The following is a 21,457-nucleotide window of genomic DNA, read 5'->3' as shown; positions in this document are numbered from 1 at the left end:
GTATACATGCAATAAGTTTGCCCTATTCAAATTTATTGTCACCTTAACGGCTTGTATGCCCCCCAAAATGGCAACCATTTGCACGCGTCTATTGGTCACAATTGAACATTCAAATTGGCAGCACAATCAGCTCACAGCATTTTTTAAATTCTTGTTGATTTCGCGGCAGTCACATTTGCTAAGCTTTTAGCAGACCTTATGAAAGTTTCGTTCGAGGTTCATATCTGGGCTAAAAGTTGCTGTGTGTGCCACTAAGTAGTCTGCTATTATCACTCTTATAATATCTGATAAGTAAGTACAAACCAATAAGAATACAGATATGGTGAGAATATATTTATTTATTAATATTAAATGTAATAGATTTGTATACAAATGCTATTTGAATTAAGATTTCAAGTAAGAACAGAGAGCATATATTAAAAGAATATTATCTTATTTGCCTGTGGAGTAAATAAATAATATGTCAAATGTGCTCCTTCGTTAAGTTTGCATTCCATTTGTATGCTATCCAAACTATGGGCGCTTTAGTGTGTTTTTCGTTAAGTCTAATACTTTCTGCAGCTGCTTTTTAACTTAGCTTATAAAAAATTGTAGTACATGTTTGTATAAGACTAAAACCACAGATGATCGACTTAAAGGTTTGTGTGAGAGTGATATACTCTTATACTAAGCAATGGTATAAGTTAATTTTAGGTATGAGCAACAATTTGTAGTCTTTTGCCTATCCATTATCAGCTCAAGTTGACTCTGCACAGTTTTATTTGCAGCTATTTGTAGAGGATATTGATTTTCTGAATCGTTTTGTTTTCCATTTTCACAAGATCAGCTGCATATTCAATGTCAAATAATTTTGACCTTACTCACAATTACGCCCATCTGCGACACATGGCAACCGCTTGACTCCAGCATGTCTGCGCTGTTGGGTGTCTATAAATGTCTATATGTGAATCTTAATCCCAGTGTAATGGGATCCCTTGATATTGCGTTATTCTAGAGGGGCACTACATTCAATGAATGGTTTTGAGACGATGAGCAACTAGCTACTGTTGCGGGGTGGGATGGGTGTGGCTGCTGCGGTTAAGGCACTTGCATGAGGGAACACATTTCTCTTACAAAGTATGATTATTGCAGCTGGTGGGAACGTTAAACTTTGTGACATGATCTGCACTTGGCTGCGCTGCCAAAGACTGTGACAATTATGATATCATATTACCTTCGGCAAGAGCCAGAAAAATAGCAACCAAAACAAACAAACATAACTGCAATGCTTCCCCATACAGAACAAGTGAGAATGCTATGCTGGGCGTTATTGGCTTGCAGATACCCTGTAAAAAGTGAAACCTTAACGTTTGTTGCTATCAATTACGGGCAGTAGATATCGGCCTTAGATCACAATGACCCACAATAATTGAATTTTAGCAATAAAATTGATGGGGTTTAGCACACATTAGTGAAAATTTATTAAACCTGATATATTCGATACGATAGTCACTCTGAAACAAGTTTTTACTATAATAAAAATAATATATATATATATATATATATATATATATATATATATAAGACATTACCATAGAAATATATTAGCCTGGGATTCGATTATGTATATTTATTTTATAGCATCCTTTTTCATTTGCACCAAGACGCCCTACAGAGTCACTTTTTGTGCACAGGGCATATAAATATCGCTCTTCAAATATATGATATCTATATGATATTTACATATGGACATTTTATACACTCATACAGAGAGGCTCTCACACACAGACAGAAATGTGTACGACAAATTATATGCGCATTAAACACATTTTAATTAATCTGTCAGACAGTGCAGACGCGCCGACAGCTCTGCGCAGAGGCAGTCAGTCTGTCTGTGTTGGCTTTCAGTCTTCGGAGTCCCGCGTTGGAGAAAGATGTGGCGCAACGGAAGCGGATTAGAACCAGCCGAGAACCACCCAAGGAACAACGAAGGCTAAGCTTCGATTGTGCAGTCAAAGGCAGAGAGAGAGAGAGAGAGAGAGAGGGAGGAGAGTGTCGCCATGTGTTGGTGCGCACGTGTCTATTGGACGGTTTTGCAAAATCTATTTGCCCGTTTCTACAACAGCCTGACGGAGAGCAATTTTGCCTGCTTGAGTAGCTATCGAGAGCGCTGCTGCTGGTGCTGCGGCGGCTGCTGTTTCGGCTATAGGCGCCAGGCCAGCGACGGTGACGTCGACGCTGATGTTGACAGCGATGCTGGCAAACGGGTTTTGGAATCAATCGGTGACGACGATCAGCAGAGAGCAGCTCGACACGATTACATCATTGAGGGTGAGTTCTGAAACGTGCTCTTTTCTGATAACAAAACAAATAACAACAATTGTCGATAGACGATGGTGATGCCAACTATGAGGAGATTGATCAGCGCCATATCGAAACGGAACCATATTATTTCACCGTGGATCGCGCTATGGCGGAACACATGCTCTCGGAGCGGGAGAATGGCGCCTGTTTGGTGCGACCCTTCAAGGCGACGGATGTTTGCATCAAGTACATCGTGAGCATCTGTGCGGATCGGCAGTTCTATCATCTGTTCGTGCGTCAAATCGATGGAAGACAGCGCTATGCCATTGGACAAATGAAGCCGCAAGAGCGTGTCTTCCCCACGCCCTATGCCATTATTGAGTTTTATGAGGAGCATCCGCTGCTCTGCACAAACAAAGAGCGCAGCCAGAGTGTACTCCTGAAGCCAATCAGCTGTGCCTAGTTTAGGTTATCGTTTAATTGGTTTACCAGATATTTAGATAAATTATGTACAAATTGCGTAACTTAGTATATAAGGCGTAAGTTAAGTATGTTTGTGTATGTGTATGTGTGTATGTGTGTGTTTCTAAGTTGCCACAATGGCCTTGAAGACACACTGATTGTTCTGCATCAGAGCGGGCCACAAGAACGCCTTGATGAGGTCCGAGCGGCGATCCGATTGTGGATGGCGTTCGTGCTTCTCTGGACGAAGGAAACCTACGGAATAATGACAAATAAAAAAAGTTTAAATGCATGCAGTATATATTGACAAAAATATCTAACAATGTATTTAAATTTATACACCCTACGGTTAATAGTGATTAGGCAAATAAAATATAAGATTTTGAATTTTCGAATTAAATATGAATGGAACTTTTAAGAAAATAATTTGAAATTGATATTTATTGATATATCAATTAGTATTTATATAACACTCTATTTAATAATATTTAATTTTAAATAAAAAATAGTTAAATTTATTAAAATTTCAATATTATTGGTCAAAGCAACGAGAAAAGACTCTAAATCAAAAAACAGATAAAACCATTAAATAAATGTCCCATAATGTTAATTTCAGCTTTTACAAAGTTATTTGAAGTAAATATTTATGGGTTGTGCTCACCTAGATTGAAATCAGTGTCCAGATAGTAGGGCGCCTTTTGATTGATCATGCGCCAAGCCAATCGCACACAGGCGCTGACGAAGTGCGTTAGTGGGGGACAGGATTCAAGGCAGGGATACTCGTGCAGTGTGGAGAGCACCTGATTGAATACAGATCGCTCGATCTCACCAAGCGGAAAGCTGTCGGTCGTCTCGTGCAGATGATGTCGCACTGATCGGTCCAAGGCGAGGGTCGTCTCGCTGCTGCTGTCCAGCGGACAGTTGAGCACCCGGCGCACCTCCAGCACCTTGCGCTCCCGCATGCCGTGGCACAGCCGAAAAGAAAGCTGTACAGAAAGAAAAGAAGAGTGGTGAAACGAGAAAAAGAAGGTCTAAAATATGCCAATCATTATCAATGGTTCAATAACAGCCCACGGTCAAAACACAAACCAGACCAGACCAAACCAACCCAAACCCAAACCCAATGCGCTGGCCAGCTGATCCGGCCAATTGTCGGTGTCATTCATCTTTCCCATGAAGCGAGCAAGCCACTTGTCTCTCTATTCATCGCTGAAGATCGAAAGTTATTTATCCACAAGTTTAGATAGCAGACGCACAAAACCAGCATCACCCGATCAACAACGTCATTTCTCAGCAGCAGTCACCCTGGGGCATGCCACTTTCTTCTTCTTAACATTTAATCAATGCCCCAAACTCGATCAGTCGCCACGACACTAGCAAATCGATGCGTTGCAAATTGATATTTTGCAATAACAATTTGCCAGCTTTTCTGTATCTCAATCCAAGCATCTGTATCTGCAATCTGAGATGCTCGCTTAACGTCATAATTAATATATATTTAAAGTTCGCTTCGCTCACTTTTCAATTTAATTTGAAGTCAAGTCTTTGAAATAATTATACGCCGCAAAATAATTTGGCCTTGCCTCTAATAAAAGCAACATTTTAAAAAGTCAACTTTTTATAGAAATTATTAAACGAATTATTATGAATAAAAACAATATTCAAGCAATAAATAGATTTATAGCTTTAGGTATTTTACCATTTATGAAAATATTCATAATTATGACCATATCGAATTCGAGAACGTTTATTTAATTTGATATGCAAAGATTTTAATAAATTAAGCTTTCCCATTGGTTATCGATCCATTTGGGTTTTATTTGAGACGATTCTTCCATATGCGATCTTAATATTTTTTTTTGTTTTTGTTGCCCATAGACGATCTAGATTCCAGATATTTATTTTTTATGTAAACATATCTTCTAATAAAAAAGCGCTCAATTTAATTTTAATTTAAATTTCTGATTATGAGACCTTATTAAGAGCACATTCATTTTTTGTGGGTTGAGAGAGAATTAAAAGTAAATGATTGGTTGAAAAGAGTTTATCTATTCAATATTATATTATATTATTATTTTTGATATGTAATGCATTTTTACTGTGTGCACAAAATTTGAATTTGAGGTGCTAAAAATTTATTTAAATATGATTTTAGTGGACTCTTTTTTTTTTTTAAATTTAATTAAAGCTATTTCTAAAACTCAAGTCGATTTTTTTTTGGAGTGTATAAAAGTACACAAGCATTGTCCATAATTTTGTTGGATAGATTGGAAACATGTTCGCATGCAGACTTACCACAATCATGGAGAAGAGTATCTTGGCCTTTAAGCTGTGCACATGCTTCAGCTGTGGCATGCTGTCCAACGCCTCCAGGGCGTCCGCTCGGTTCTCGATGTAGAGATTTCGATAGTGTGACACCATTTCGCTGTGGTTGCGTAGGCAATCGAGTGAGAGAGAGGGAGAGTATAAGTCATGAGTGTGTGGGTGACAGTGGCACAAACGAATTATGTCAAGTGCCAGAATCGATTCGAGAAAAGAGAAAACGAATCTTAGATGATCTTAAGTCTGCTGCTTACCTGCCATCCTCGCTGGTGGAATCATCAGAATGATAGCCATCGCTGCAGCTGCTGCCGCCGGCGCTGCCCGTGGCATTCACTTTGACAGCTGCCACAGGGCTGGGGGGCACACTCTCGGGCCCCATCATGTGGAGCACGACCTCGCAGCCGCGTGAGAAATTCATGAGCAGACCGGCAGCGGGACGCTTCTCAATGTGTGCCTGGGCATCCACTCGCTTAACCTGGCCCACACAGGAGAGCACATCCTTGTCGTTCTCCACACGTGTGCTCAGGTTCTCGACCAGGGTGTGCAGTTGCTTCAGCGCCGGCTTATCCAGCATCGTAAGCAGTGTCTTGTTGTCGATCAGTCGCTGCTGTATATCGCCATAGTTGATGGCCAAGAGACGCTGGTGCGAGGAGTGTGCCGGATCCTGATTGACCGTCACCATGCTCAGCTCCTCCAGCTTGTGTATGGCCATCTTATAGGTATCGACGTGTCGCTGCAGCTCAGTCTTCAATGCCACATGCAGTGATATTAACTGACCCGCTGCGCCTGCATCTGTGGTCAGTCCATGGACACCCAATCCCTGCACAGCATTGTCAAAGCTGCGTCTCCGCTCCCGCAGACTTTGACGCAGACCCGGCTCATACTGTGCCAGGGCCTGCGTCAGCTTGGAACAGCGCTGCCTCAATCCACTCTCATGGGGATTGGCGAAGAGACGCACCAGCTGCCAGACAACCGTCTCACTGGGCACATCCGGCTTGGGTGTGCTATTCAATGTGGTCAGCCTGCAAGAGCGAGATTAATATCAAGCAATCAATCAATCCATTTAGCTTACCTTGTGTAGAAGGACTCGAGCAGATAGGCGCTGTGTGGCAGATGCTCCAGCAGCAGATCAATGGGCAGCTCCGCAATCACCGAGTGCAGCACCGATGGGCCCAGACGACCAACCACGCCCGCCGCCTCGCGATACTGTCGCCCCTCCGAGAGCAGCATGAGCCGGCGCAGCACCTGACGTGGACTGGTCAGAAATTCGCGTCCATCCCGCGACGGTCCACGGATGCGTTCCCGACTATCTGCCATGGAATGGCAATCGAAGTGTGACTGCGACTGATGTATGGCCTCCTGGTGATTCTTGAGCAGCAATTGTTTTCTGTCGGGGAGGCCGAGTCTAATTAGACTTGAACAATGTGGCAACTAATGGGTTAATATGGAATATGGTCGAATGCGGCTTTAATACAAATGCTGATGTGGAATGCTGAATGCTGAATGCTTATGCGATGAGAGAGCAACTGCGTCGAATCTGGGGGCGCTTACAACAACTTTGGCTCCATGGCGACGACGATGGCGATGCGTGGGCGACAATCTGTCAGATGATATTGTATTTGCTGTGCGTAGTTGCTGCGGCTGCAAAGCAAAAAAACATACAAAAACATGCTATAAAACACATTGCTCATATTTGTAGGAAATCTGTCTGGGTAAGAATTCGCTTAGGCAACAAACACAATTGGCAACACTTTCACCACGTGATGGGCCACATAATTTATCATAACTTTAAACCTCACGCGCCTAATCACACACGAACTAACGAGGGTTTGTGTGTGTGCAATTGTTCAGGAAGTATGCCTAGATATATCTACTTACATACTATGATATCTGTCTGCAACAGCAACAGCAACAACGGTAAGGTTGTGGGAGTTTTTCCCTTGCAGAAATGACAACTACCAAAACAAACAATGCAACATTAAAAAGCCACCAAAGGAGTAGACAAACTTTCCTTTGTAGATAAATTTGTTAACAATTTTCAATGACTTTTCATTAATAATGCACTTAACCTATTCAATAGCTAGTTAGCTTTTTAACCTTAAGCTAACAACTTGTAATAAATAATTACAGATAAATTCATTGAAAATATTTAAAATATTAAAAACTGTATATTTTATTTGTATATTTACTGATATTGTGATAGTTACTTGTGAACAATCAGCTTTATAAAGGTTAAATAAATAAAATAAATAAATGAATGAAATAGTATGTTTTGAGGGAATTATCTCTGATTGTAAAGGATACAAGTAAATATTAATTTAAACATATAAAACAATGTTATGAATACATATATGAACATTTTTTTTTTGTCCTAATCTGCTCCACAAAATATAAAAATATTAAAATGATAAATGGCTTTGAGCCAACAAAAATTAAAAAATATTGCTGGCATTACAAAATTGATCTGTGCCTGATTTTCTTGAGCTTTTTTTTCGTCACAGCTTCAAACGCACTTTAATATATTATATAATTATTAAAATAAAAAAATTAAATCCATTTGTTAACGGGACAATTTGTTTCTGTTTGCCATTTTAAAAAATATTCAAAAAAGGAAATATGTTAAATTTTTGATTATATTAGATTTTTTTTATTTGGAAACGACCCAGTTATGTTTAATTTTAGATGATTCTTCCATATGCGATCTTAATATTTATTAGTTATTTAAAAGCAGATTGTCTTCATCAACAAACCATTATTGCTGCCCATGGTCTAGATTGTAGATAATTTATTGGTTATGGAAATAAATCTACTAATGAAAAAGGTCTAAATTTAATTCTACATTTCTGTTTATGAGACCATATTAAGAACACATTAGTTTTATGTGGGTTGAGAAAGAACTAATAATAAATTATTACCATCACAATAACATTAACTGCAAAAAAGTTGCTTATTTAAACAAAACTGATTTTTTTTAATTACGACTTTATCATTATTTGTACCTAAGCAAATACAAATCAAAAGTTAATATAAAAGCATTTATAAAATTATTTAAAATAAATAAGCGAAACAGCCTTTGTTTATTTATGACTATGACTATAAATTAACAAATATTGAGAATAAACTACAATAAAAATAAATTACAAATTATTTGAATATAAATAATCTAAGCTGGATGGCATCAATATTATTTGCACATAAGCAAATAAAACATGAGCATATTGACTTTCCTTACAACAATGAATCCGATTAAACACAATTGTTTGTTGTAAAAGAAAGTCTCTCAGTAAACAAGTTCTTGTTAAATCTTTTTCTAAACATTTTTTCCACATTCTCCACCTGTTAGTTGGACTGTAAATGCAACAAGCATATTTTCATGGAATTCGATGCGCTGAAGCTGAACCAAAATCTCTCAAGTGGTGGTCTCCCCGCTTTGAAAATATGTTTGTGTTCCCAAGAATTAAGCATTTTATGTTTGGTAACAACTGTTGTTGTGGCTGTGAGGGACGACAAGTATATACGTATGTATGTATAAAAAGCAGCCAAGCGCGCTAAATGTGGTAAAGTGGAAATGACCCACCCAAAAGAGTTCAGAGCTCGTGCATTACTTAAGCCATATTGCTGACCGGCTTGACGGCCAGGTAGACGCCTTAATTGAAGCCCGCCTTTCCGTGTTGGGGCACTTGTTTTTAGCTGTTAATGTTTTTGTTTTTGTTATTATTGTTTGGTTTCGTTCTAAATGCGCTTTGGCAATAGCCGCATTTCGCCGTTATCCAAATAAGGTGTGTTACTGTGAGAACATAATTTTATGGGCTAGTTAAGATCTACTCAAAATCTGAGCGACCATATTATTAAAAAAAAAAAAAGTTGTTGAGCATTGTTTTTTAATTATTTTTTTCAGGCAGCTGCAGATCGCATAATGTGGGAAACAAGCAAAGCAATGTGGCTTGCAACGTGTGGCCAAAACGCTATGCAGGATTTGTTGGCGCTCACTCTTTTGCTTTAACCGCAAACATGTTGTGCGACAAATCTTGCAGATATAGATAGAAGTCGTGTGTGATTTTGCTTAGCTCATGTAGATGACTTCCTCGCGACCAGAACGACAAACATGGCTTGGGTCAACATGATCTGGCATAAAGCAAACAGATTTTCAGTTAGACACGCACAGCCAACAGCCAACGGCCAACGGCCAAGATTGAGTTGGGCTTCAAAGAAAAGGGCGACGTGATTACAATACAATTATGCCACAATGGGTGACAAATTGAAAGATGCGAAAGAAAAGCCACAAAAAGGCTAAAACTATGACACCTGAGATTGCGACTCGCTTCGCTCGGCTGGCTTGGGGAGTGTGTTATGTAAGCCAGGCTTACTCACATGCAGTTTCTGGTGTCATAGCCAAAAGCTGAGAACGGAAGCCAAGCAAGCTGGCAGAACTCTGCGGTCCATGTTTGCTATCTAACTGAGCTGGCGACGGTTTAATGAACCCGAGTAAGACCAGCAGCAGCGACAGACAGGCCAGAACCTGTGTGGAAATGTGAAATGATTTGTTGTTCAAGCTAAACACAAGCATAACTCTTTTTTTTACGAGTATTATTACAACAATTTGTTATGTGGCTTTTTTCTTAATTTTTGTATTATTATTGTTGTTGCTGCTGCTTCTGTTGTTGTTGACTTTCTATGATAGTTTTTCGCAGGCCAACAAACTTCTAATTGCTTCGCTTGCATGCAATCGAGCGACTTTTGTTGGCTTCTCCAATTCGAAATGACGACGATAACGAGCTGAAGTTGAGCTTGAAGCCAAACCCAAAAGTGAAGCTTCAAGCGCCAATTGAAACTGACATGCGCTGGCTATTAAAATCTCACAATATGTGATGGATAGCTAGAAGCTGTGAGCTGCGCACCACAACACCTGCTGCAATTAGAAGGGGGCCCAAAAAAAAAGAGAAAAATAGAAAAAGAAAACAGAAAACAGAATAAAAGAAGCAGCTCTCCTCGGGGTGTTGTCGATTAACTAGTACAAACATACAAAAACCCAGCCACGAAATGTTGATGGTAATTTAACTATGTTTTCCACATAGTTAGATAGTGCCAATATTATTATTACACTGCTAAAAAGTATCGAATAACACATTTTTTAGACCTAACCATAATTATATACCGGCTTATTGATTCAATGGGATGATAATAATTTCTAATAAATAACTTATTTTAATACTTAAGAAACAAGAGAAGCTTGCGACTGTGGAGATAATTTCGTATAAATGATTTTCTATATTTAAAAAATAGACTTTTTATATTTCAAAATTTAAGAATTAAATTAAGCCACTGCTACTGTCAAATAAATCATTTCAAATAAATAATTTATCAATTAAAGATATTTTTGAATAAAATAAAGCTTCCTATAGCATATCTTCAAAAGCCAGGCTTTATTTTAAAGCAGTAAATATTTTATATTAATTTTATGATTAACTCTATGATGTGGTTTACCAATTTATTCGACTTCAACATGTGCACAGTCCGAAGCCTAACTGATCTGTGGTAAGTAAAATCAAGATAGCTTTCAAAACTGACAGACTAATTTGCATTTGGTAACAGACAGTTAGAGGGTCAAATGTAAAAAGACGAATGCTGATTATAAATAAACATAATTTAATATTATTATTTGTTTTTTATTTTTTATTGTGCTTTATTCGCTATTGAAAGTTAGTAGAATTATTAAAAAAAAAAAAAAACAAATTGAATAAGGTGTACAACCGCTAAGTTGTAAATCAGCGTGAATTCCGAATCAACTCTAACATCAACTTGACCCCAAAAGTGATCGGAGACAATACGAAACTAACGCAGATTTATTGTTGTAATAATAATACATAATTTTAGCATAGCAAAGGAAATTGGTGTTAACAAATGCCGCGCTCCAAATTTGGTAACAAAAGCCGGCCGGGTCTGGCGAACTAAGCCATAAAAGAATGTGCTCAATTCTAATGCGTTGTTAGGCAGTCGAGTATTTAACTAATTTGTATGTGATTGATTTCTTTACACAAAGACAGCAACTGTTTATGTTGTTATTGTTTCTAGCTGGAGGTGTTACACACAAACATTAGGTTAGACAGCCAGAAAGATAATAAGATAGAGGCAGACATGGCTGGAGGCAATGTTCTACCTATTTACAGAGCCAGACTGGGTTACAGCTCATTAAAATTTGGCAGATGGCGTGTTTCTGTGTGCTTCAACTTCAACTTCAGATTTATGCATATTCAGTTCTTCCTCTTTTTGACCCAAAAGGCAATTATTATGAAAATGAGACAAAGACCTCTACAATTTTCATACAAACTTTTTACAACGTCCAAAAGTGGGTTAATTTCATTCAATTAGAATGGACAGCTAGCAAGTCTTGGGATGCCTTTTTCTTCATCTTAGTTTTTATGGCCTCAACTGCTAATTGGGCACACCCTCGAGTAAACTAATCGAGTAGTGTCCATGGGAAACTATTTCAAGAGCCGCATAGATTAACACAACCCGAAGTCAATTGGCTGGCCGAGCCCAACCAGATTAAAGTGAAATTTTGCGCACATTTTGGAATTTTAGAAATGTGGTATTTTTTATTTTTTTATTAATTTTTTTTTTTTTGGTTTCACAACACTTACATTTTGCTGCAATCCTCGTTCTGGGTAAGCGACTTAATCCGTTAGCGATTTTCACAGCCAGTCGACTTGGTGATTTCGCTCACAGTTTTCACTTGACAGCCGCAGAGGCCAGGGTCAGGCGGCAACAACGACAACAACGGCAACTACAACCGCAAATCAAAGTGTTCGCTACGCCTGCTGCAGCGTGTTTAGGCCAACTGCAACAACAGCAGCAATTTGATGACACCAACAACAACAAACATTTTTGCACTTCATTAACTTTTCGAGCATTTGTGGCAAACGCCAAAGCAAAATTCTTGTCACGGCCGCAAGGCGCGCGCTCGATTTACAGTTCACAATGCACCCGCGCTCTTTAAGAGCAACCACAACTGTCAGCGCTGCAAACGAATCTTTCACTTAACGATTTGCGCAGGCGCAATACGAATGAACGAACGAACGAACGAACGAATGACAGCAGATTGCACAGCGAACCCAACCGAACGAACCGAAAGTCAAATGCAGACTGAACGAATGTCATGACCGAAAAAGTGCCAACAGGTAATGTGCAAGCCAACTGGCCGATACAGCGAGAGAGAGAGAGAGAGAGGTGCTAAGACGACTGCGCAGCCGCGCAGTTTATTATTGTTGTTGATGTTGCTGTTGCTGTTGCTGTCTGTTTATTTGGACGCAGGCATCGCGCAGATGTCGCCGCGTCTTTCGGACTTTTTGAATTGACCACTAATAGCTGTTGTTTGTTTGTTTTTATACCGTATAAGACTTAAAGCGAGTATATTTTTTAAATTTCATTGATATTTCATTATTTTTTGAAGAAAGAAACTAATTCATTGTTCATAGTGAGTAAATCAAAATTTATAAGTGAAATAAGGGTAAATATATATTACACATTTTTCTGTTATTAATTATTAATATACATAAAAATATGCATATATAAAATATAAAGAGTATACAAAATACAATTATAATCTTAGAACTGCTGTTGAAAATATTGAAAATGTTAATAAATTATGAGTTTTTCCTCGCAGATTAAGAAAATAACCCAGGCTTCAAAGAAAAGCTCAAAATAATTGTATTACTTTTTTCAATGACTATCAAGTTTACCAAAATGCTTTGCAAGTTGAAATATTTTAAATTGTTATTGAGTTATAATTATTGAGTTGTTATTGTAAAAGTTATTGATTGTCTGATTTTGCCATTATGTTTATTTAACAAGAGATTGATCAAGACTGTGCAAGACTAAGCAATTTTGGCATTTCGAATAATATTCCATTTTCTCGCATTTATATACTCTCAAAATTTGTCAAAAATAATTAAAGTGGAAACACAAAATTATTATTAAACTCGCCGTTTATATTTTCATTAATTTTAAAATTGACCACTTTATTTGCAGTAATTCAATACACACAGCTAGCCACAGGGTATATCAAGAGTATAATTATTTATTTCCTCGCTTTTTCCCCATTTGTGATTGGCGAACAAACTGCAAGCGATTTGCAGCTGGTTGATTTTGCCATTTGCCGATGCTCAGCTTAAATGCGATGAGATGTGAGGATGGATGTGGGCATGGGGCTATAGTGGGGTAAGGCAGACAAAGCCGCAGTATTTTACTCATTGGTATTTGTGTTAGTGTGAACAGTTACTGAAGTTGACCAAAATCATAAGAAATTATGAGTGCATATCATTTATTAATTGAATAAGCAGGCAGCGTTGCAAATTCAAGAAAAAAAAAAAACAAAACGAACACGGCACTTTTGAGCTAATCGTCTTGCAACGTAGATAGTTTTCTTGTTATGATGCAATCGCGAGAAACCTTTCATTAAAGCAGCAACAAAAACAACAACAACATACATAAGTAGCGCCTTTGGGGGGCTGCACTTCCAGTTGCACAGTTCCGAGTCGAACAAACAGCCATCCAATTAGTCTTAATTGCCTTTACCAGCCAACTTCATTTTACCTAAAATGCCCGGCGCACACATCACCGTTGGAGCTTAGGGGGAGGTTCGGGGGATCTAAAGTGAAATGGCAGGCGTTTTGCATAAAAATGCTGAAACAAAAGTAAGTGGTAAACTCCCATCAACAGCGAGCCGAGATTTACATCAACTGATTAACGCTCATTGCCAGCCTCGACTGCTGCCACACTGGAAAACTACATCAAGTGCGGCAACCTTGCCGGAAAATTGCAAAATTTTCACGTGTTATTTACGCGTTAATCGTACGCAATTGAAAGCACAACAAAACAATTAAACAAACCACAAAGGTTACTGATGCATTTGGGGGGGCCAGAGTTGAAGTGGAGTTGGTATTTATTTGCGCCAGGGTTGCCGCCGTGCCATTTATATTTAGTCGGATTAACAGGGCGTTAAGTTTCGCCACAGATACAACATATCCATAAAATAAACACACACACACACATCTTGGTAATCAGTGAAGCAGCGAGACAGTGGGTCATGCATACAATACACCACTTAGTAATAAACACATTATCGAGTCAAGGTTGTCTTGGTTGCTTCCAGCATCTCAGTTATTCCCAGCATGCTTCCTTTTCCTTTCTAATACGCATTTCACTTTTTCGCCAACGCATTTCACTCGTTGCAAAAGCAAAACAAAAACAAAAAAAAAAAAAACAAAAACAAACTAAAACAAGTGCAAATATTTATGTGAAATTGTTAAACAACGCTCAAGTCAACAAACTTTGTATGTACAATTCAATATGTATTTTATTTTTAGTTTTCTTTTGGTCTTATGCTTCTTTCATGATTTTAAGTGCTTGTCTTCGCTTTTCGAAATCGCTTACAAAATCAGGTAATTAGTGCTTTTTGATTTACTAAACCCGTAAAATTGTCAACTTGCGTGTTGTTAGTTTATTTTTGCTTTTTTTGCAGTAGGAGCAGCAGCCTCTTTAAAAAATTTATTTTAGCTGCGCCTGCGCACATTTCACCAGCGCGTCAAAGCGACAACAACGACAACAACAACTGGACACACACGCAACCATTTGACTTAGTTTGTTAGTGGCATCAAAATCAACAGCGACATCAACATTTCTATAAGCCTTACGCGTGGCATTTGTTGTTGTTTTGTTTGATTTGGTTGCATTTTCCCCCAGTGGGACATCGCCAATTGACGATTTCTCTTTCTCGGAAAAGATTTGCAATAATCATAAAATTTTAACACAAATATTGAGCAAAGTGATTATTATAAATAATTGCGATGTATGTTTAATAGTCGCTAAATCTCTCACATGCCATGGTAATGCAATAAAATGTTGACCAAAGTGAAATAAAAATAATAAGAATAATAATTAGTTGCCACAATGACTTCAACAAAAATGTCATCATATTTTCCAATTATATTTAACAAATTTTTATTTACATTTAAGTAAACCAGAAAATTACGTCTATCTTTGACTAAAGTCCATTACGTCTTTCTTTGACTAAAGTCCATGTTTGCTGGAGCAAACAAAACAAAAACTGGCACACAGATCTTATAAGTAAGTGTGCTTGTCATGATCAAAATGTGTTATAACATTAACTATTTATTTAACAAACACTTATGTAAATAAGTAGTCTGGCAACAATTCGGGCTAAGAATAGAATCAACTGAATGATACGTTTCTAGTATCTATGAATGAAATACATATGCTTTGAGATAAGCATTTCACAATATCAACAAGTTGTTCAGTTAGTGCTAACAATCTTAGCTACCTATTGATATTATTATGAAAACAAAACAAATTACCTAATTATTCCGCAGTGTTCGACGCTTAGATACCCTTTCTCTGTAGTCATAATAACTAAAAAATCCATTGTTCCATTTTAATGCACTTTAAACATGCCAAGTAAGAATTGTCAACTGTCTTAAAAATTACGGCTCTTACTGCTAATAAATTATTAGTTATCGATAAAATAAAGTAAGCTTGATATTGAATTACATTTCATTTAAATTCTCTACCTCTTATGGTCTCTAAAATCGACGGACAGACAGACTGTCTAGATTGTCTCGGCAGTTGATGCTGATCGAGAATGTATATACTTTATGGGGTTAGACATGCTTACTTTTACCTATTGCATACCTTTGCACAAATTGAGTATACCCTTTTTTCCATTTTGAAGGCATCAGCGTATAGAGATCAAGTAGCAGAATACATATATTTGTATATAGACATACATATTCACGTTGTTGTATATGTATATTTATTTATACATTTGCATATATAGCTTTTAATACCATGTTTATTTGAAATGTTAGAACTCTTCTCTGCCTATTCAGAAAATCATTAAAAACGAATTCGAATCGAAAGAGAAATGTCTAAGAATTTTCACATGTCATAAATAGTTAATAATTGGAGATTAAGTTTGTTATATGTGGGTATTTCAAAGTAGGTCAAATCCAATGCATTTGTTATTTGGATTTACTCAGACTCGACGGCTTTACGTGCTTCGTGAGCTGACAAGAGAGGGCCCCCAAATCTGATATGTAGATAAGTATCAGCGAGTGGCAATACAAATTACATATCCGCTGTTGCATGCCCCATTGAACTGATTAAAGTTGGTTTTTAATTATAATCTAGTCAATGTGATTGTTGTGAATTGTTGCAGCGTGTCTCTCACGATGCGCTTCCGCGGTAGACACAGAGCTGAAAAATTGTCGGATGCTGCGTAATCATAATGCAATTTCATGCTGCATTATTATACACGCAGTGCAGATATGTATATAGATTAATTCTTACATAATATGCTAGAGTAGGTAGAAAATGGGAAAGGGGAAAATTAAGTTTGCAATCGTGGCCAAAACTAGACATGCCATTTCGAGACGTTTGACGTATGCTTCGATAGCGATGGTGAAAATGCATTTGCCAGCCTATTCCTAATCGGCACTCGACAAGCACATCATCTGGTTGATATGTGGCTGCTGTTGCCACTGCTCTGGCAGCTCCTTGGTAGGCAACAACAACTTTCACAAATAACTTTTGCTGTAGTTGCCAATCGGCTTTCAGAGTGCCTTCAGTTGCAGAGCCATCGAGTCCAGCTGCAGTCAGCAATTCTTATTACAGAATCAGGTGCAACTTTTGCTTTTGCTGCTTGCCACTTGCCTCTTCATCTCGTTTAAGTCACTGAACTGAGCTGCAATCGGGCCGCACGTTCGGTTGACAGTAAAAGTAAGATGGAAAAGTGAACGCAATCGAAGTCGACCCACTTTTGGCAAAACATTCTTTCTCACTTGCAGCCAAACCAATAAGATTGTTGGCTGGAAACGCATCTCGAACGCAGCTGGGGACGGCCAACTTTTATTATTATTATTTTTATTATTTATTATTTTTTTTATTATTGGAAAATCGGGTGGCCCAAAGCCAGCGGCTTGTGTCGTATGTCAGTCGTACAAATTATACCAAAAACCGGACGGGTTTCGAACGAAAAAAATCGAAGAAAAAAAAAACATTTCAAACGAGCAATTGGCGTGACTTAATGATGCATAAATCAAAGTGGGGCCAGCCGCAGAAGCACACACAACACGAAATGTGTGTGTGAGGCATGTGCAAGTTGCAAATGCGGCGAGTGTGGCAGTTGCAGTTGTGGGCAAAAGTTTTATGCGGCTTTAATTGCGCACACATTGCAGTTGGCCGCCAATGAAAGTAAGTTGCTGCTTAGAGCGAAGAAAACTGATAACCAGATAACCAGAATTTCCAGCCAAAAACGGCCAGACAACGGCGGCAAACGCAACTGGCCATCCATTTTTGGTAGCCAGATTCGAAATTCTTGTTTGAGCTCAAACGCATTTCACTTTTTCATTAGCGAACATTTGCGAATTTCACAATCTCTCAATAAGTCACGTATGTTTTAGCCAAACAAAGAGGAAAACCCAGTAAGCAAACCATTTACAGATATCACAAACAAGCTAATGTATTTGTTATCTGTGCTGTTTAACCTTAAATAATTACACTTTACGAATTAGCCAGAAATGCAGTGAATTATATACATATGTATATTAAAATGCATATTTTATATTTATTTATATTCATATTTAAATATCCCTGGATTTATGTATATTATTATATCCTTTCATTTATTTATTCATTCCAGTTTTTTAATTTAATGACACTCAATTTGATATTATTTAATTTGTCACTGTGTAACTAATCTATTTGTTATTTGTGCTATCGAAATACCCTATCATGAATAAACTACACGAGTTGATCAGGAATATAAATAATTATATATACATTATATATGTATTATTATTTTAATACGCACAGAAAATTCTATTTTATTTTTTACATCTTTATTTTTTAATTTTATTAATCCTACTAATTTGATACACTCTAATTTAATAATTATTAATTAAATTTTTAAAAACTTTGTTTCAATAATATAAACTCAATTAAATTAATTAATAAATATTCAATTCTTTAATAAAATTCACATATTCATTCAAGTTCCCATAAGTGTATACAAAAAGCGCCAGCCAATTACATCAGAATCTGAGGAATGTTATCAGACAACAATTTTGTATATAAGCTTCGTTTTGGTTGTTCGTTCTTCAGTACGAGTTCTATTGTTCAATCGTTTAAATTATCGCTCTGTGAAACGCAAAATACTTATTTAAGAGCAACAAAATGTTTTTTTCCAATAACGAAAGACCAGTGTGTGGGCCGAGGAGCCACGACTGTCACAGGGACACACACTGGTGGGGTCATCATCACCACCACCCCCACCAGCACCACCATCATCATCATGGATTCCTATGGAAGGCAGGCCCGGAATATACTCATCACCATGGCCATCATAGTCATTGCCATCGTTACCACCACTCTCATTGTGGCTCCCCAAGGCCCGGGACCCCAACAGGACAATGTGCAGACAACCGAGCAATTGTTTGACTACAGTGATAATTACAACTAAGCGTACATTGTGTTTATCATTAATTTATTTACTATTTAAATGGTTCTGGCATTAAATTGTTAAATCAAATGTGAAGCAGCATGTCTAAAACTTGTAAATATTTTGTGAATTATAAAATAAATTAAGAAACTAAAAAGAATAATACTTGTTTATTATTTGGTGATCTTTTTTATATAATTTTAAGATGTTTTTGCTGGCTCCAGGTGAAGTTTATAGAATTTAAGTTATTGTTTATTTTTTTGTTTTATTATTTTTACTTTAGCTGCAGCCACCAAAAAAAGAAACATTTATATCGGGATAGTAAAATCAAATTACTTAAATATTTATTTTAAATTTTTTCTTTTACCAGACAAAGCTTTGGTTAAGGGGGTTGCTGAGGAATATCTGCTTTGTGGAATGAACAACCAATTTTTTCTGTTGACAACGTATTATTTATCATTTGAAATTTAATCAAGCGCCAGCAGCAATCGTGTAATATATCGATATATCGATAGGTATATTTAGTATTTTTCGCACACACGAAAATGACAAATATTAGTATATATTCTTTTAGCTATGCCCACAAAATCTGTGTTTGTTTCAGAGTTTGATTCTATTCTCTGTTTATCTATTTGATTATAGTCACATTGCTACAAGAGGTATTATTCATATATATGTGTAATTATTATTTTTAATATTTGAAGCGCCTGTGTGCATAACTTTAGTAATACCATAAAACATAGATATAGAGCATGATGAGCACAAAGAGTAAGTGGATGAGAATCATCTCGATGGCCAACGTTAACAGGGCCAGAGGATTAGCGGGCATAAAGGTAATCAAGACGAACATTTTTGTCTATTTGGCGTGCTCAGGATCAAGGCCAGGATGACTCTTTATTCCTGAACGGTGAAAGTCAGCTGCTTGTTGCGTGAGCTCTCGAAGCGATTGGGTGAATGGATGCTCATCAGGGCGGTGATGCCCAGTCCGAGTATGGCAAGCAGAAAGGCCGAGACGAGCAGACCAGCCAATATGGGAACCGAGATGAAGCCAACGCAGTCGTAGACAGCACCGAATTTATGGTTTCCATTCAACCAGGGCTGCACCTGATAATCGGACAGGAGGAGAATCATTTGCGTATCATTTTTGCTGGGATTGGCGAATATCAGCTTCTCCGAGGAGCAGCGATAAGAGAAGCCAATCGGTGCCGATGGCAGCGTATACTCATTGCCCCTAGCCGGCAGCACAGTCTTGCTTTCCTTGTACTCCACCTCGACGTTGCGCAGATGCCAAGTGCCGCGAGCCAGCGAGAACTTAAAGCGCAATGCGCACTTTTCGAGGTTGTTCATAAAGGTTATGCTTAGACGACCATAGCCCTTGGCGCGCTGATCATCGAAGGTGGTGTGCGTGTTCTGCTCCTTCAACAACAGCGTCTCATTGCCCAGCTGCAGTTCGGGTGGATCGTTCAGAACGAGGACCGCCTTGTTGCCCTCGGCTATGTAGACGTAAGTGTCTTCCGCTTCAGTGGTGTTTTGCTGTGCTGTATTTGCACCTGGATCAGCTTTCTGCTCCTTGCCCTCGTCCTTGGCCTCACGCTTGGCCAGATAATGAACCTCTTCCTCACGGCTAGCTAGGATGCCCAACACTTGACCCTGACCATAGATGGTCAATGCATCGTTGTAGCCCGTCAGCAGCTCAGCGTCGTCCTCCTCGCTCAGACCCGTTAGGTTAATGACCTAACGGGAATAATTGTAAGGGTGGTTGATGGTTGGTAAATGGGTGAACACAAAAATGATGTATATATACACACCTCAATGTTGGCGTTGTAGGTGAAGGGCTCTGCGGCCAGGTTGCGCTGCGGCAAGTATGACCAGGCGCTATTCTTCACCAGATTTTCAAACTTTGGATACTTGGTGCCCTCCAGTCGACTGGTGGCGTTCCGCACAAATATTATAATTGCCTTGACATCCTTGAACAGTTGCGTCAGCTGCGGCTCCCTGCTACTGGCATCGACCAATGCCTGCGGCTGCAAGTCGTACAACTTTTCGTGACCCCAAAACAGATACGGTCCACTTATGGCTGCGCTGCATCCGAACACCAGACTTATAAATACTCCCACAGCAATTAACTGCATTATTTGTCTTGATTCCCGATAAATGGCCAAATACCTTGGACACAACACTGCACGTCGCACACAAAACTGCCGAGGAAAATGTGCAAACAGAGAAAAATCAATGAGCCCATAGGGCGAGTAAGGCGCAGGCGCAATTTTCGCTTTGCTACCAATTTGAAGATATTGTTGGTGGTGGATTATGTTTTTTTTAGAATATTTATAGAATAGTGGTGGATTTTCTTTTCGTACAGGGTGTTCGCAAACCACTCGAAATCACTTCAAACTAGTTGATCGATTTTCTTTGATTTTCTCGAATTGCCGATATATTCAACTGAGCATCGAGTTTATCTTGTGGACTATAAATAATTTTGTTAAGATTTCTATTATGTCATCGCTAGTGGAATCTTTATTCGGAATCTACATATATACATATATATACTTTTTAAGTGTATTCATTAATGTTGTTTTGCTCATAAAACATTTGTTCTGAAACTATTTTACTATACACTTGCAGGGGGTATTTTAATTTTGTTTTCAAATTTACAATGCTTTGAGGGAGACGTTTCCGATCGCATGGTGTATATATATTCTTGATCAGTATTACTACGTGAGTCCATAGAGTCATGTTCTGTCAGTCTGCCCGAATTATTTAGTCATAGTCCACAATTGCCTTAAAAACAATCTCAATGAAACTGGGTATATATCTTTTTGCTTAAGGTGGTTGATAGATATCATACAACTGCCATAGGAACAATTAGTTTAATAT

General features: G+C 38.1%; 3 protein-coding genes across 3 annotated transcripts; 1 reads left to right on the top strand and 2 right to left on the bottom strand.

The window, feature by feature from the left end:
• The first annotated feature begins 1,831 nt into the window (after window positions 1-1,831).
• On the top strand, window positions 1,832-3,251 carry LOC6563773. The gene is made up of 2 exons (XM_001990116.2): window positions 1,832-2,310; window positions 2,370-3,251. Exons 1-2 carry the CDS (start codon window positions 2,040-2,042, stop codon window positions 2,744-2,746), a joined length of 648 nt encoding a protein of 215 aa, XP_001990152.1. The 5' UTR covers window positions 1,832-2,039; the 3' UTR covers window positions 2,747-3,251.
• On the bottom strand, window positions 2,870-11,928 carry LOC6564180. Its single transcript, XM_001990117.3, has 7 exons — window positions 11,709-11,928; window positions 6,619-6,708; window positions 6,140-6,454; window positions 5,322-6,089; window positions 5,041-5,170; window positions 3,407-3,731; window positions 2,870-3,000 (listed from the first exon to the last, which is right to left on the bottom strand). The coding sequence occupies exons 2-7, from the start codon at window positions 6,633-6,635 to the stop codon at window positions 2,870-2,872; spliced, it is 1,686 nt and encodes a 561-aa protein (XP_001990153.1). The 5' UTR covers window positions 6,636-6,708; window positions 11,709-11,928.
• A 7,312-nt stretch (window positions 11,929-19,240) lies between these two features.
• On the bottom strand, window positions 19,241-20,829 carry LOC6564182. The gene is made up of 2 exons (XM_001990119.3): window positions 20,389-20,829; window positions 19,241-20,314 (listed from the first exon to the last, which is right to left on the bottom strand). Exons 1-2 carry the CDS (start codon window positions 20,710-20,712, stop codon window positions 19,475-19,477), a joined length of 1,164 nt encoding a protein of 387 aa, XP_001990155.1. The 5' UTR covers window positions 20,713-20,829; the 3' UTR covers window positions 19,241-19,474.
• Between the last annotated feature and the right edge of the window lie 628 nt (window positions 20,830-21,457).

Source organism: Drosophila grimshawi, unplaced genomic scaffold (genome assembly GCF_018153295.1).
Source record: "Drosophila grimshawi isolate 15287-2541.00 unplaced genomic scaffold, ASM1815329v1 contig_311, whole genome shotgun sequence".
NCBI lineage: Eukaryota > Metazoa > Arthropoda > Insecta > Diptera > Drosophilidae > Drosophila > Drosophila grimshawi.
The sequence above is the reverse complement of the archived record's forward strand: the minus strand, read 5'-3'. Positions and strand labels throughout refer to the sequence as shown.